Raw genomic sequence first — 13,494 nt, 5'->3', positions numbered from 1 at the left:
CGTTTCATGAAGAGCACAGTCTTTGCTCCAGTTGGGCTGCAAAGTCCTAATTCATCCTAGTGCTGGAAATAGACCAGCACACACTAGGACACCTGGGTTTTTCACACTTCAGCAGCACATGTCTCGTGAAAGTCTACTCAGTTATATATTTTCTTAGCTACAATGGGCACACGTTGGACCATGGGCCCCCACTGGGCTCACAGAATGCCACCTGTCACATGAGATCTGTAATGAAGGGTCAGGCTTTGCCTGCACCCTCTAAAATGCATTATCTCCAGAACGGAAGGCCATGGATACATGGTTTAAAAGATCTCTAAATCAGAAGGACCACGATCAGCCATTCATACATTCTTAGTGTCTAGGTGAAAAAGCAGTAAAACCCTGGTTTTCTCTTGGCTATCACTCAGATGAGTCGTGAATTGAGGAGTGCGTATGTACTCCAGGCTACTCATAGTCCTCATCCTTAATTGTCTTTGCATGTGATAGACACCCTGAATGTTGAGACTTCTGTTCTGCTACAGTTAGGAAGGTTCTCATAAGTCCTGAGCAGCTCACAATGTAGAGAATCCTTTACCCATCTCTTCAGTCAGCTTTGGCACAGTCAGGTTTGTTACATTGGGAAGTCCTTCACATCTTCTTCCATGCAGGACTCAACAGGGCGGCTCTACTGCCCCTTGCTTGGCTTGGCCCCATCCTAAGGAAGTGGCAGTGATACAGCATCTTTGGGTATCATGCTCCTGGCAAAGCGCAGGAAAGCTCCTTCCACTTTCAAGGCCAATGCAGTGATCTTACGCTCAATTACTATTTCCTGTCCAATTAATTAGAGGTGATCAGGGCCAGTGAGAAAGAGTGGTTCCTTGGAAAGTCATGTTCACCAGTCCATAGCAGGGTGAATCGTCTCAGCCAGTTTTACAAAGTAGAAATGCATGCACCAAGTGTGCAAGGAATGTTTCTTCAGGAGAAAAGAGACCAGACTTCTGATATGGGATTTCCTTTTGCCTGACAAAGGAAGTAGATTTTCATTGGTAATTGGACGTGAGCAAGAACTAAGCTATAAACGTGCAGATCTGGAAACAGAAGTGCCAAGCATTCAAACCAGTTCACCTCTTTCTGTTGTTTCCTGGCAGAGTAATGGTGTGGATGTAAGTTAAATTCAGAAGCAAACATTCGCAAACCAATACGTGTGGCTTGCATTGAGTTTTCACTAAAACATTTAAAAAGCCTCATGCAGTGAATAAACAAAACAATTGTTTCCTGTTCACCTTTGTTGTAGATGTGTAATAAATTACTTTAGGGATGTAAAATGGTTAGGATGCAAAATGGTTTAACCTGCATTGCACAGCATCCACTCCATAAAAGGTGTTTTGATATACCAAAGAGGAAGCAGCTTAGCATACGGTGAAAGACAAATACTCCACAGTAGGCACCTCTCCTAGAGGTAAGATAAAAAGGCCCACACCTGTGTCTGTCAACCAGAGAGGTAAGGTAGGGTTCTGGCACCCCCTCCAAAAAGGCTTCTTAACTTGGTAGCCCTGAGTCAGGTCTGCTTGCTCTGTCTTGGTTTTTCTCGTCATAAGCCACAAATGAAAGACAACAGTGATCTTTGATGTAAACAAGAGGGACAGAGATACCCATGTGGTGGCTGACTTTCAAAATGTGAAACCAGATAACCTGGAGGGTATATCGACTTCCCTGCTTGTCCAAGTTGTGAGATCCTAGGCAAATATTTTATTTCATAAACCCTCCTTTTCTTTATCACATGCCAGCACACTTTAAAATACTTGAGTTCAGAATCTGCACTGTACAGGCACCTCTTCTGTTTCATTTACTAGACTATAATGTTGCTCCATCTATAATAATTTAGGCACATTTAGGGTTTACATGACTACTGGCTTGCATCTTAATTCAATAATGCCATTGTCACTGGGGGCCGATCCATGAATATTCCTAAAGACTGTCACTTTTAATAAGTATCTGCCAAAGCAGTCGTATAATCTGATGTGCTAAGGTGAAACACACTTTTGAAGAGATTGTATCATATTTTTATATTGTGTGTGTTGCCAAATGTTTTCATGGCTTGTTTGTGCATGAACTCTTAGAGCTAAGCCAAACCCAGCCAAACCCATGGCTTGGCTCGCCTGCACATCCTCCTATATTTGTAACTTGGCCCTGAGTCACTTGATAAAACAAATTGTAAAAGGTGAGGACTAGAAATAGGATTTGATAACTCTTCCACTCTTGTAACAGAGTGAGAAGTGTGTGCATAGTAAAAATACATTTAAAATAAGTGATCCCACAGCAGGGAATCCAGTTCATTTTGTTGCAAGTGACTATAATCATGAGTTCCCAGGGAGCACTACCAGGACAGGGTGAGAGAGACAGAGGTGTAGCTTCAGCGAGGGTGTTTGAGATGTAACACCCCTCAAATGCATTTGTGTTTTGGTAGTTTGGTATTGGGGGGCCCTGAGTTGGATCAGCTATACCTTTGTGTTTTTCTCATCATTCTCTCTCCACTAACTTGTTCTTTTTTTGAATTGGGATCTTAAATATATATAGTGGCTGGTTTACAAAAAATAGTCAGCACCCATAAGCATGCTCCTTGAATGGATGCAAATTTACAAATTTTTGGAATACACAAACATTGGTTGTTGGCCTGTAAAGCTGTGCCAGTCTCAAGTTGCCAGGCATACTGCTGGCAGCCCAACACCCAAAAGGATGTTGAGATGAATGCTTGCAAATATTCTAACCAGTGGCAAACTCTCAGGGTAGCTCTCTGACCCATCATTTTTTATCCACTGTGCTACTCTAGACAGAGGTCCACCTAATGCAGGTCAATACTGGCCCTGTTCCTCATGGAAACAGTCCAGCTCAAAACTTGGTCATCTCACCCCGCAGCCCACAGTTTTTTTTTATTTGGCAAGTTTGAGATTCATATCCCTTGAATCCTACTGGCTAAGCTATGCCTGTGATCAGCTTTCACTCGTCCCTTAGGCTCATGAGCTAATAAAAGTAGCTTTTCAGTGTGGGGTAATATCTGGACTGGCCGCCAGACCAGCAGGCACTAACACTGCCTGTACAGCTGAAAAATAGTTGTGGAGAATTACCCCATTTGTCTTGATTCAAAGCCATGTGGCAGAAAGAAATGGCACACAGCACATAAAACAGAAGTAGGGCGTTGCATTCAGCTAACCTTGAACAACCTTCATCCCAAATGTTTCCCGAAGTAATCAATCTTTTGGAAACTCATAAAATGTTTTTTTTTATTTTTTTTTTTTATGGAAAAACATTTTTAGTTACAAAGATGAAATACAACAACATAACTTCTTGTGTATTACTTAACCCTTTTGATTGTCATGATTCTTTAATCCTAATGAGAGCCTGGCTTGTTAGAAAAGGCTGAGTTTTAGTAAAACCCATTCTCTTCTGTTTTTCTTTATAGTATGTTGTTGTAAGCAGCAAGAAGATTTTGTTCTATGACAGCGAACAAGATAAAGAGCAGTCAAACCCATACATGGTGTTGGACATTGAGTGAGTATTTTGTCAGAGGTTATTAAAACACATTATTGTTATCCTATATGGTATGGCAAGCACTTGGTAAAAGAAAGAATGTTTCTACAGTTTTTAAAATGTGTGATGTTTTATATTAATAATTAATTTTATACGTTTCTTTTATGTTAGGAAAATATATGCTTGTTGGGAGTGTTATGAAACAGCTTTAGAACTCTTATTGGTTAATTTTCATACAAATTGCCAACAGGTTCTAGTGTGCTAGGAGATTTTGTGTCTGTATGCCAGACTAGACCGCTTGTTATCCACATATTCTCTGATGCAGAAGGCATGGATTCATAAAAAATATTGTGAAATGTTTCCTTAGATGGCGCAGCCTTAGATTGGGGGATATGCCAAAAATGAGGCTGTATGTTGATTTAGCACTTCCCTGTTATCTAGTCTGTAAGATACTTTTTCTGAGGAAAATGTTTGTTTATGAATCTTTTGTGCGCATATACGAAGCTGGCTCTATGTAGTATGTGAATACCCTGTAAAGGGTCCAGGAGTTCCCCTCCTTGAGTGGACAGTGCTTGATATGCAATCCCAGAGTGCTCTATTTAGGGATAGTGTGTTCGAGCAGCTTTAGACTTAACACAGAGGAGTGCAAGATATCTACAAATACACACAATAGTCAGCAAATGAGATGCATGACTCAAGCAGGAGGTCCACACCAATTTATAAAAATAGCAAGTATCTTTATATATGTGTAGACATCAGAGAAAAATCGTTCTACCAAGTACTTTTTGTTAAATAAGAATTATTTTCACCTTAAAAAGTGAACATAGTGCAATTTCTGAATTCTGCAATGTTATCCTATGGGATAAAAAACGTTCTGCAAACAGGTAGAGTACAGCGACTTACAAGACCAATCTCCTGGGGTTAAGGTGAGTAGTGGGCAAGGTCCAAGACAGCACCCACAATACACCCTCAGCGGTTCAGGGGAGGCCGGGTGCAGAGTGCAAAGCAGCGTTGGGGGCCCAATGTGTTCCTGTGGAGAACAGTCACTGCAGAAAGAGGCCGCGTGCCCTGGCCAGGAGGCCATCTGGGCTCAACCAACAGCAGGACTTGGACCTCATGATGCTCGGGCACAGGTAGGCACCTTTGGTCCTCTTCTCCATGCTTTTGGGGCGATGGGTGCAGAGGTGTCCTTAGGTGTTGGGTTTTCTTTACCGGAGCGGTGGTGGTAGATGGGGGCTGCATTCAGAGGCTGCAGGTGTCGTCAGGGAGCCCAGATGGGATGAAACCATAATGGACTAAGATTCTAGAGGGTTGGGGAACCTTGTTGGCACCAGGGGTCTATTTCAACTTGGGTTGGAGACGATGGACATAGTCGTGACTTGAGATGTCTGGTTTTGGCAGTTCCAGAGGCTCCAGAGTCCCTTCTTTGGAGTTTGTTGGAGAACAGGTCCGCTGTTCACAGGAGGTCTTGTGTTACTAAAAAAAAAATCTTTAAAAGGGACTAAGAACCCACCCCTACTTCGCACCTTACTTACCTGAACCTCCCGTTTGTTCTTTCAAATGTCGCTCTAACATAGCTTGAATTTACTTGCTTTTTATTGGCTAGCAAGTCATTTCCTCTTCTGCTTTTTTCCCTTTTCTGTTCTGATTTTGCCATCGCATATAGTATAGCTAAAGTACACCTCCCGGTTTTTGGTGATGAGTTACTTGTTAGTGTTTGTACACGAAAAGATTAACTGAATGCAAGTCAGTTTGCTTTGAAATGTGTGTAAACATGTCTGTCATCTTGCAAAGGAGTATTGAGTGCAGATGTAAAGCGAGCAGCGAATGGGCTCCTTATGTTATGTTTTTCATTACTTAATAATTACATTTATGATGAATAACAGTTGTAAATAGTAAAATGATTTGTGTTTGTTTATTAAATTACCACTCAGTCATTTTTAAAGAAAGGTTATTTGTTTAATTGGGTGACGTTTTAGTTCGAATTTTTATTCTCTCAGTGACTTAATAACAGACAGTCACAAGTGCAGTTATCTTCCAGACACTAGGGTCATGGTTGTAATGGTGCAGTTACACCAGGGCCTAAATTTGTCAGACCTCCTCTAAACTCAGACTATTGCTAAATTTTACTACTAAACTAAGGCCATGATTTTAGTGGTGCAGCAGGTGCAGTGACACTGGGGTCAAAAGGAACCCCTCTAAACACCAAATATTGCTATATTTTACTACTAACCAGGCAGTCACAAGTACAGTTACTCCTGTGCAATAGGGTAATGACTTGAATGGTGCAGTGACACCGGAGCCAAAAGTTGCCATAACTCCTATAAGCCCCAAATATTGCAATATTTTACTACTAAACAGGCAGTCTCAAGAGCAGTTATCTTGCAGTCACTAGGGTCATGGTTTGAATGGCGCAGCAGGTGTAGTGGCACTGGTGCCATAAGGTGTCAGAGCACCTCTAAACACAGATTATTGCTACATTGTACTACTAAACAGGCACTCACAATTGTAGTTATCTTGCAGGCATTAAGGTCATGATTTGAATGGGGCAGCAGGTGCAGTGGCACCGGGGCCCACATTTTTTTATTGCTCCTCTGAACACCAAATATTGCTATATGTTACTACTAAACAGGCAGTCACAATTGCAGTTACCTTGCAGTTAAAAGGAGAATTATTTGAATGGTGCAGCAGTTGCAATGGCACTTAGGTACACATTACTATACTATACAGTGCCATATTAAATAAGGTACAATTTACAAGTTTGGAACCCTGGGATATTAATTCAACATGAACAACTATTTACAGCTTATCTAATATCTAATTTAAAGAAAACATAACTTATTTCTAACGTTTATAATCCGGTTAGTAAGATAGAATGCAAAAGAAAAAAACAAAGATAAAACCTATTGGCTTTGCCAATGCTTGTTTGAAGGCAGGCAGTCCTCCTGGGTTTCTGGAGTCACCGCTGCAGGACTAGTCAACATTGGGGCAGATGTTGGCGATGCAAACAGGCTGACGGGGTTGGTACCAGGTCAGCTGCTTCTTTTCTCCTCTTCTGCTATTGTGGCTTTTCAGTGCTCTTGGTCTTCTTAGTTGCCAGGGGATCCCATAAATACTGAAATTAGGGGTGTGTAGGATAGTAGCCAATGGCTATTGACCCTTGGGGTCACTACATGACTACATCCTGTGGGGAAGTGGGCATAACCCTGTCCCAGAATTCCTAGGTATGCCATCTGAAAGAGGGCTACCTCTGAACAATTGTGTACACCTCGCAGTAGCCCACCTTAGGGGTGCTACTAGCCTGGAGGTGGCAAACCTACCAGACTAGCTACTTTTCCCACTTGTCCAGGTGGCAAATGGGCTCTCAACAGATGGGGTTGTTGTATTTTCACTTATGTCTGCACTGAGACATGCAGTCTGCAATGGCAGCCTGTCATGTGCTTGGTGAGAGGCCCTTTAGGGTGGCACAATTTGATCTTTCTCCAACATTTTATCCTCTTTATATTCCCATGCTTGAATCATTCCCTGTCATCAGGCTGAGAATCTCTGGTCCATTAATAGCAGTAAAAAGTGTAGACATGGCCATAGGCTTTAAACAACAGTTTGTTTAGTAGTACATCCACCTCATTTGGAGTAACACAAACTTCAGCAAATAAAGTGGAAATATCAGCTCTCCTACTCCCTCTAGAGGCCACCATGGCTTTGATTTCTACCGTACGTTGTGTGGGAGGGAGTCCACAGGCAGAGCTCTGCTCTAACCTTTCAGTGAACTCAATTCTGTTACTCTTCTATGTCTTCCCTGGTACTAAACCAGCACTATCTTTAGCAACCACAGAATTCTGTTTTAGGGAATATTCTGTTATTTACTGGGCCAGGGAGACCATTTACCTGCCAGTCAGCTGTCACCAATGCTGACAAAGAAGACATCACCCTGTTCATCTTGTGGACATTAGATGATTTACACACATTCCCAATGTGTTGTTCATAAGGTGTCAAGTTTTGACTTATGTAAAAACTTTACAACAAGCTTCTCAAGGACTGAGAGGAGTTTGGCATTATATCTGATGAGAAAAGAGATTTTCCCCCCACTCAAGGGGACTACTCCGTGTTTAGGTGACAATTCTGTGAAAAGCATCCAACCAAGCAATTCCATGAAAGCTGCACTAAAAAGGAGTTCCCTGAAATTGATTTATTTAGTACAGCATTTGCAGCCACCTCCTCACATACTAAGGAGGGAACAGGAAAGCAATCAATCTCTGTCTATGCAAAAGTTTGTGCAAATGTGTCAATCTGGTGATGAACAGCCAGCTACAAAAAAGAAAGAGAAATCTTTGTCACTGACAACAGGAAAGACCTTATCGATGATGATTTGGTCAACTACACCATCGTCAACAAGGAGAGCGGCAAGAACAGGAGTTATGCCTCCTCTACCACCGTTGCCTATGCTGATGGATTCAACGTCGAGCGTGTTGGCACAGAGGTTGAAGACAACACCGTCTGCGTTGACAATAGCACCATTGACTGCTGTATTTACTGTACTTATGTTTAAAGATGTCAGCATCTCTTCTAATCCAAATTCCAGAGGCTGAACAGGAAGAACACACTAGAGACCTTGTATCTCAGACTGCATATAGTCCAATGTAATTGGCTGTGGGCTATGTTCCAGATTTTGAAGATGGAATGGAAGAGGACAAGTCTTACAATGAATGTGATTACCAGCAAGATTGCAGTTCACTTAACTCGCATCCTACAACTGTACTCAAGAGAATTTACTTCAGCAGCTATAAATGATGCAGCAATGGACGCCTCAAACACAGGCTTTCGCCAACTTGCAGGAGGAGCAGTCTTGCAGCCTTCTACACTGAAGTCCAGTCAAAGATCCTGCACGTCTGTTGCTGGCCTTTCTTGGTTTGCAAAACATGTAGATGAGGCTCTCCAAGATCTGAAGACGGACATGTGTACTGTAAACGCACTAGGTCTTTTACAGTACCTGTAAGAAATTGAGTTAGTGGTTGAGGGGAGTGAAAGCCCAATCCAAGCAACAACCATAATCCTTATCAGGGTGAACTACAAAAGTCACCAAATTAATCTGTGCTTAACCATGTGGTACTTAGCGCAAAAGCAGTGAGGCTTAATTTAGAGGCAATGTGTAAAGTATATTGGCAGCACACAAACAGTAATAAATTGAAAGCACAGCATAAGAAAAATCCCAAACCAATTCAGACAAATAGATTACAATTTAATAAAATGATTTAAAAAATAATAATTAGAACCAGAGTTATGAACATTTTAATGTTTTTAGTGCAAAGTAGCACCTAAAGGATGAAGGTGCCAACTGCAGATATCTGGTCGCATGAGACTCGGGCAAAGTCAAAAGTTAAGGTTGAGCAGGATGGAGCGTGGGTCGTATACATGTGGTGGATTGCGCCCAGTCTCAGCTTACCCTTGGACTTAGAAGAAATTTTAAGGAACGTTCTTGATAACTTCAGCGGGGCAAAGCAGCAATACTAATGGAGGAGGTGTCATTGTTGAGAAGCCTCTGGGCGGAGTCGCAGTGAAGCTATTTATCTTCGGACTTAGTCACTACTTGGATGTCAAAAATCCCCAGCAGGACAACGCTGCAGGCTATAGCCAGATACCTTTTTCCTAGAGGCCCCATTGAACTGAATTTGCTGCTATGGTGAAGACTGTAAATGAAGCTACTGCAAAGTGAGACTGGTCTGCAAATTATGCACGTTGGGTGGATCAGCTGGTTGGAAGGGTCTGGTTTTCTAGCAGTTCTCAAGGCACTTTTTGGTGAAAAATGTTCTTAGTCTCAAATTTAAGGGTTGGGCAGGAGCAGCACCTCTAATGTTCAAGGGGCCAGTATTTAGGGGTACCTCTTGAGAGGTAAGGACTTGCATCAGGAGAGGCCAGCAGCAGGGTTCAAGGCACCTGGAGCTTATTATGTCTGTGTAGATCACAAGGGAGGCCAGCCAGATAGCCCTTGGAGTCACTTCTGGTGGTCCTAGGTTCAAGGAGATGGTTCAGTTATCCTTAAAGCAGCAAGGCAGGCCTTCAAGCAGAAGGGTCGTCCTCTGGTAGCAGCAGGACAGTCCTGTGGGAGTCCAAGGAGTCCTCTAAAGTCTTCCTCAGGTCCATGAGTGTACTAAAGAGTTGTTTTGATGGTATAATATTTAATAAGTGGTGTCTGCCTTTAAAAGAGGGGGGAAGGGGTGGACATCCTGGGATACCCCTACATCTGGTTCTGGAAAGTTCTTCCCCTGCCAGGGCTTCAAGAAGTCTGGGGTGACAAAAGTCTGGTGTCAGGTTTCTTTGTGAATGCTGGAAGCAAGCCCTTTGAAGTGTAAGTGAGGTAGGGAACAACTGCACCCTCGGGCAGCTTGGCAGGATGGCCCATCCTGCATGTACCCAGTCCCGTTTGCCACAATGGCAAAACTGCACAAACCTCAGCAACAGAGCAATTCATAGTCATGTGACCCAGGGGGCTGCCTTAAGGCACTTAATGGTTAGGGCAAGAAAAAAGCCAACTTTCTAAAAGTGGCAATTAAATTAAAATGTATTTAAGTCGAAACATGACATTTCTGCTTGTTCCCAATCAACAGTTAGCACTTACTAAACATAATAAGGTAACCCACAGTTATCCAATGGGAAAGGTAGGCCTTACAGTAGTGAAAGACAAATTTAGGAGTTTTTCACTAGCAGGACATAAACCTACACGCTCTACTTTTTAAATACAATGCACCCTGCCCTATTTGACGTTAGGGCCTACTTTGGATGCGTCTTATACTTGCAACAGGTTTATTATGCCAGTTTGAATTGATGGTTTGAAACTGCACTGCATTAAGCTGGGTTCTAGTTGCAGTACTCCCCAAACGCCCTCCCTATATACACTTTTTGCCTGGGTTTCTGATGCAACTTTGAGTGAAGTGCACTAGGTTCCTGCTAACATGGTCCCAGTGCCAGTGTTGCTTCCCCAAAACAAAACACCTGGTCACTTGTTCTCCAAGTGACCAAGCCCTTTAGCACCTCTGTAAGTCCCTAGGAAATGGTACCACTGGTGCCTAGGGCATAAGTCCTGATGAGGGCCCCTAAGAGCTGCAGCACAACTTGTGCCACTCTAAGGACCCAGCACCAAACTTGTGCAGACTGCCATTGCAGGCTGCCTGATAAGGTGCCCCTAAAAGTGAAAACACGACATGACACACACCTGTGTGCCATGTTCCCTAAAACACTGCATGTAATATTTGTACATTGCCCCCATAGCAGGCCTTTCAGCCCTTATGCAGCGTGCATTATATTAAATGTGAGGACATATCTGCACGAGCAGGTATGCCCCTTCTATGTTTTTGTCAATACTTAGACATAGTAAGTGAACAGGGAAGCCACTTAAATCATGTGCTGGACACTGGTCAATATGAGTTCCCTAGCTATGTGATGGCTTTACTGAACCTAGGAATGTTTGGTATCAAACATCTCATATTAATAAACACTCATTGATTCCAGTGATGGATCTATTAATACATGCATCCAGAGGGCACCTTAGAGGTGCCCCCTGAAAAACCTACCAACTGCTGGTGAGCTTACTGAGCAGTTCTGAGCAATCTGCCACCAACAGGTGAGAACTGACCTCTTGGTGTGAGAATCTTCGCTCCCTGGAGGTCAGATGCAAAAGCCTGTCCAGGCTGGGGTGTGGAACACCTCACCCCACAGGATAACCTGCATTCAAAGGCAGGGAGCTTCAAAGAAGCCCACTGCCTTTGGTATACAGATCTTGCCTTCTTCGGAGGAAGAAGTCAACCCTCTGCCCTAGGGCCCATGTAGCACCGGGCCAGGTGGAAAAATTAGCTATGCAGGAAGCATGTCACATTTCCATAGTGGGAACACGCCATCTTGTGTGTGGTGGAATTCAGGAACTCTGGACTGGGTGATGCCCATTCCCCACAGGAAGTGGTCATCTAGGGGGTGTAGTGACCCCAAGGGTAATTAGCCCATTGGCTGCTACCATTCACTCCCCTTAATTCCTCCTAAATTGAGTATTTAGGGGCACCCTTCAACCAGGGAAACAGATCTTCGCTGTACACATCAGAAGGAGTGGGCAAGAAGCCTGCTGAACCCTAGAACCGAGGACCAAGACTGACTTGGCGCGAACCCTGCCTGCCTGCTCACCCGACCCTCGAGGAGCAACTGACCTGTCCTGCCGGTGTACCCTCCAAGAAACAGGAGACCTGCCAGTGCTCTGCAAATCGCCGGGGAGATCTCCCTTGTGGTAGAGGAGCTGCTCCCCTGCAGGCACCTAAGAACTGTGAGTACTGGGACTACCAGAAACCCAATGCCGGGCATCACCACTCCACACACACTACCTAGACCAAGCTGAAATGGGCCACCGTGGTCCCCAGGCCCTCCAGAGACGAAGCCAGCTCTGAGTTTACCCACTGTGGATTTCAAGACAGTGCCTGCGAGTGACCAGGAGCCACGTCTGCCCCAGGAAAAGGAGAAGAGAACCAAGGGTGACCCCACATCTCCCAGCCTCGTGAGGCCTAATCCCACATGTTTGACTTGTCGGACTCGTCCCCCAGTCCATGCCTGCAGACTGTTTCTACGGCCTCCCTACAACCACGAGGAACTCCAGCACCAGACCCGATGCCAGAATACACCACAGCACCTGTGCCTTACAACAAGGGGAGGAGTGGACCGACAGTGTCTCCACATGCCCGAGGACCTCAAGGGTCGAGTCCCCGTGTGTGTTCCCCCTGGACTGACTTTCCAGTCTATCCCTGCAGCAGGTGTGTGACCGGACTGTTCCCCATTGAAGCGAGTGGGACAGCTGATGCCGTAACACACCTCTGCACCCGGATGCCCCAGAGTCTCCCGAGGTTACGTGCTGGTGTGAACTTGGACCTTGTCCCCTGCTCACCTCCTAAGTCTCAAAGTACAGTCCTTTAAGTCACTGTGAAGTGTCTGAATGCGGTCCATGTTTTCGCCCATTGGACAACATTATCACACCCAAAAAGTGCATTGTCAATTTTTAAAAACTCAAAAAAATCTACATCTCGAAAATTACTCACCTGATTCCAGTGATCTGGGTATCAAAGTTTATATAAAATCACGTGTTATTTTTAACAATTGGGGTCGGATTTCTTTATGTCTCACTTACTGTATGAGTGTGTGCCTTGCATGCTTAGCACTGCCCTCTGATATGCCTAACTGCTCAACCACACAACCCAAATGAGAGCATTTGGGATGTCATTTGTGTCTCTGTGATACCTCTGGGGATTGCTTGGATTGTTTGCACAGTGTACCTCATTTTAGTCCACTATATAAAGAGCCAGCTTCGTACATGCACTTCAGGCTGCAGTGGCAGATCTGATATGTGTTTTAAGGTGCTACTTCAGTAGGTGACCCAATGGGTGCTACAGGCCTACCATTGGCATTTACTTTACAGGTCCTGGATGTATGCAGTACCTCTTTACCAATGACTTACAAGTAAATTAAATGTGCCATTCAGGTGTAGGACAGTTACCATGTTTGAAAGAGAGGGTGCAAGCACTTTAACACTAGTTAAGGAGTCGTATGTCAATAAAAACAAATAAAAAAACCAGGAAGGGTGAAGGCAATACGTCTGGGGGAAGACCCGCACCAAGGATGTCAAATCCAAGAGTACCATAGAGCTTGATCCATCACATTTTCATGGCTTATGAAGATCACAAAATTACAAGGGAAGCTTCAGTTACTACGGAGGTTAAGGCCAGTCATACTATCTTCGAAGGTATTGTGATCAAGGATTTACCTACAACCCTAATCGAAGATAGTTATGGAAGATTTTCAGGAAGAAAAACAAACTTCTCCCAGTAATGCTCCAACGATAACCGGAAGAGAGCTTGACTCTTCGCCCTTGCCTTCCTCAACCTCATTCACAGAATTTGTGGAGGAGAATTTTCCTTTTTACTCCTACTTGGAAGACCATAACATCTGCAAAATCTTTGA

General features: G+C 43.9%; 1 protein-coding gene across 1 annotated transcript in view; it reads left to right on the top strand.

The window, feature by feature from the left end:
* ROCK2 (Rho associated coiled-coil containing protein kinase 2) overlaps positions 1-13,494 on the top strand; it is a 508,887-nt gene that overhangs the window by 442,418 nt on the left and 52,975 nt on the right. Inside the window, exon 28 of the mRNA XM_069235939.1 lies at positions 3,440-3,528. Within this exon, the coding sequence (XP_069092040.1) occupies positions 3,440-3,528 (89 nt within the window). The remainder of the gene's footprint in view (positions 1-3,439; positions 3,529-13,494) is intronic.

Source organism: Pleurodeles waltl, chromosome 5 (genome assembly GCF_031143425.1).
Source record: "Pleurodeles waltl isolate 20211129_DDA chromosome 5, aPleWal1.hap1.20221129, whole genome shotgun sequence".
NCBI lineage: Eukaryota > Metazoa > Chordata > Amphibia > Caudata > Salamandridae > Pleurodeles > Pleurodeles waltl.
The sequence above is the reverse complement of the archived record's forward strand: the minus strand, read 5'-3'. Positions and strand labels throughout refer to the sequence as shown.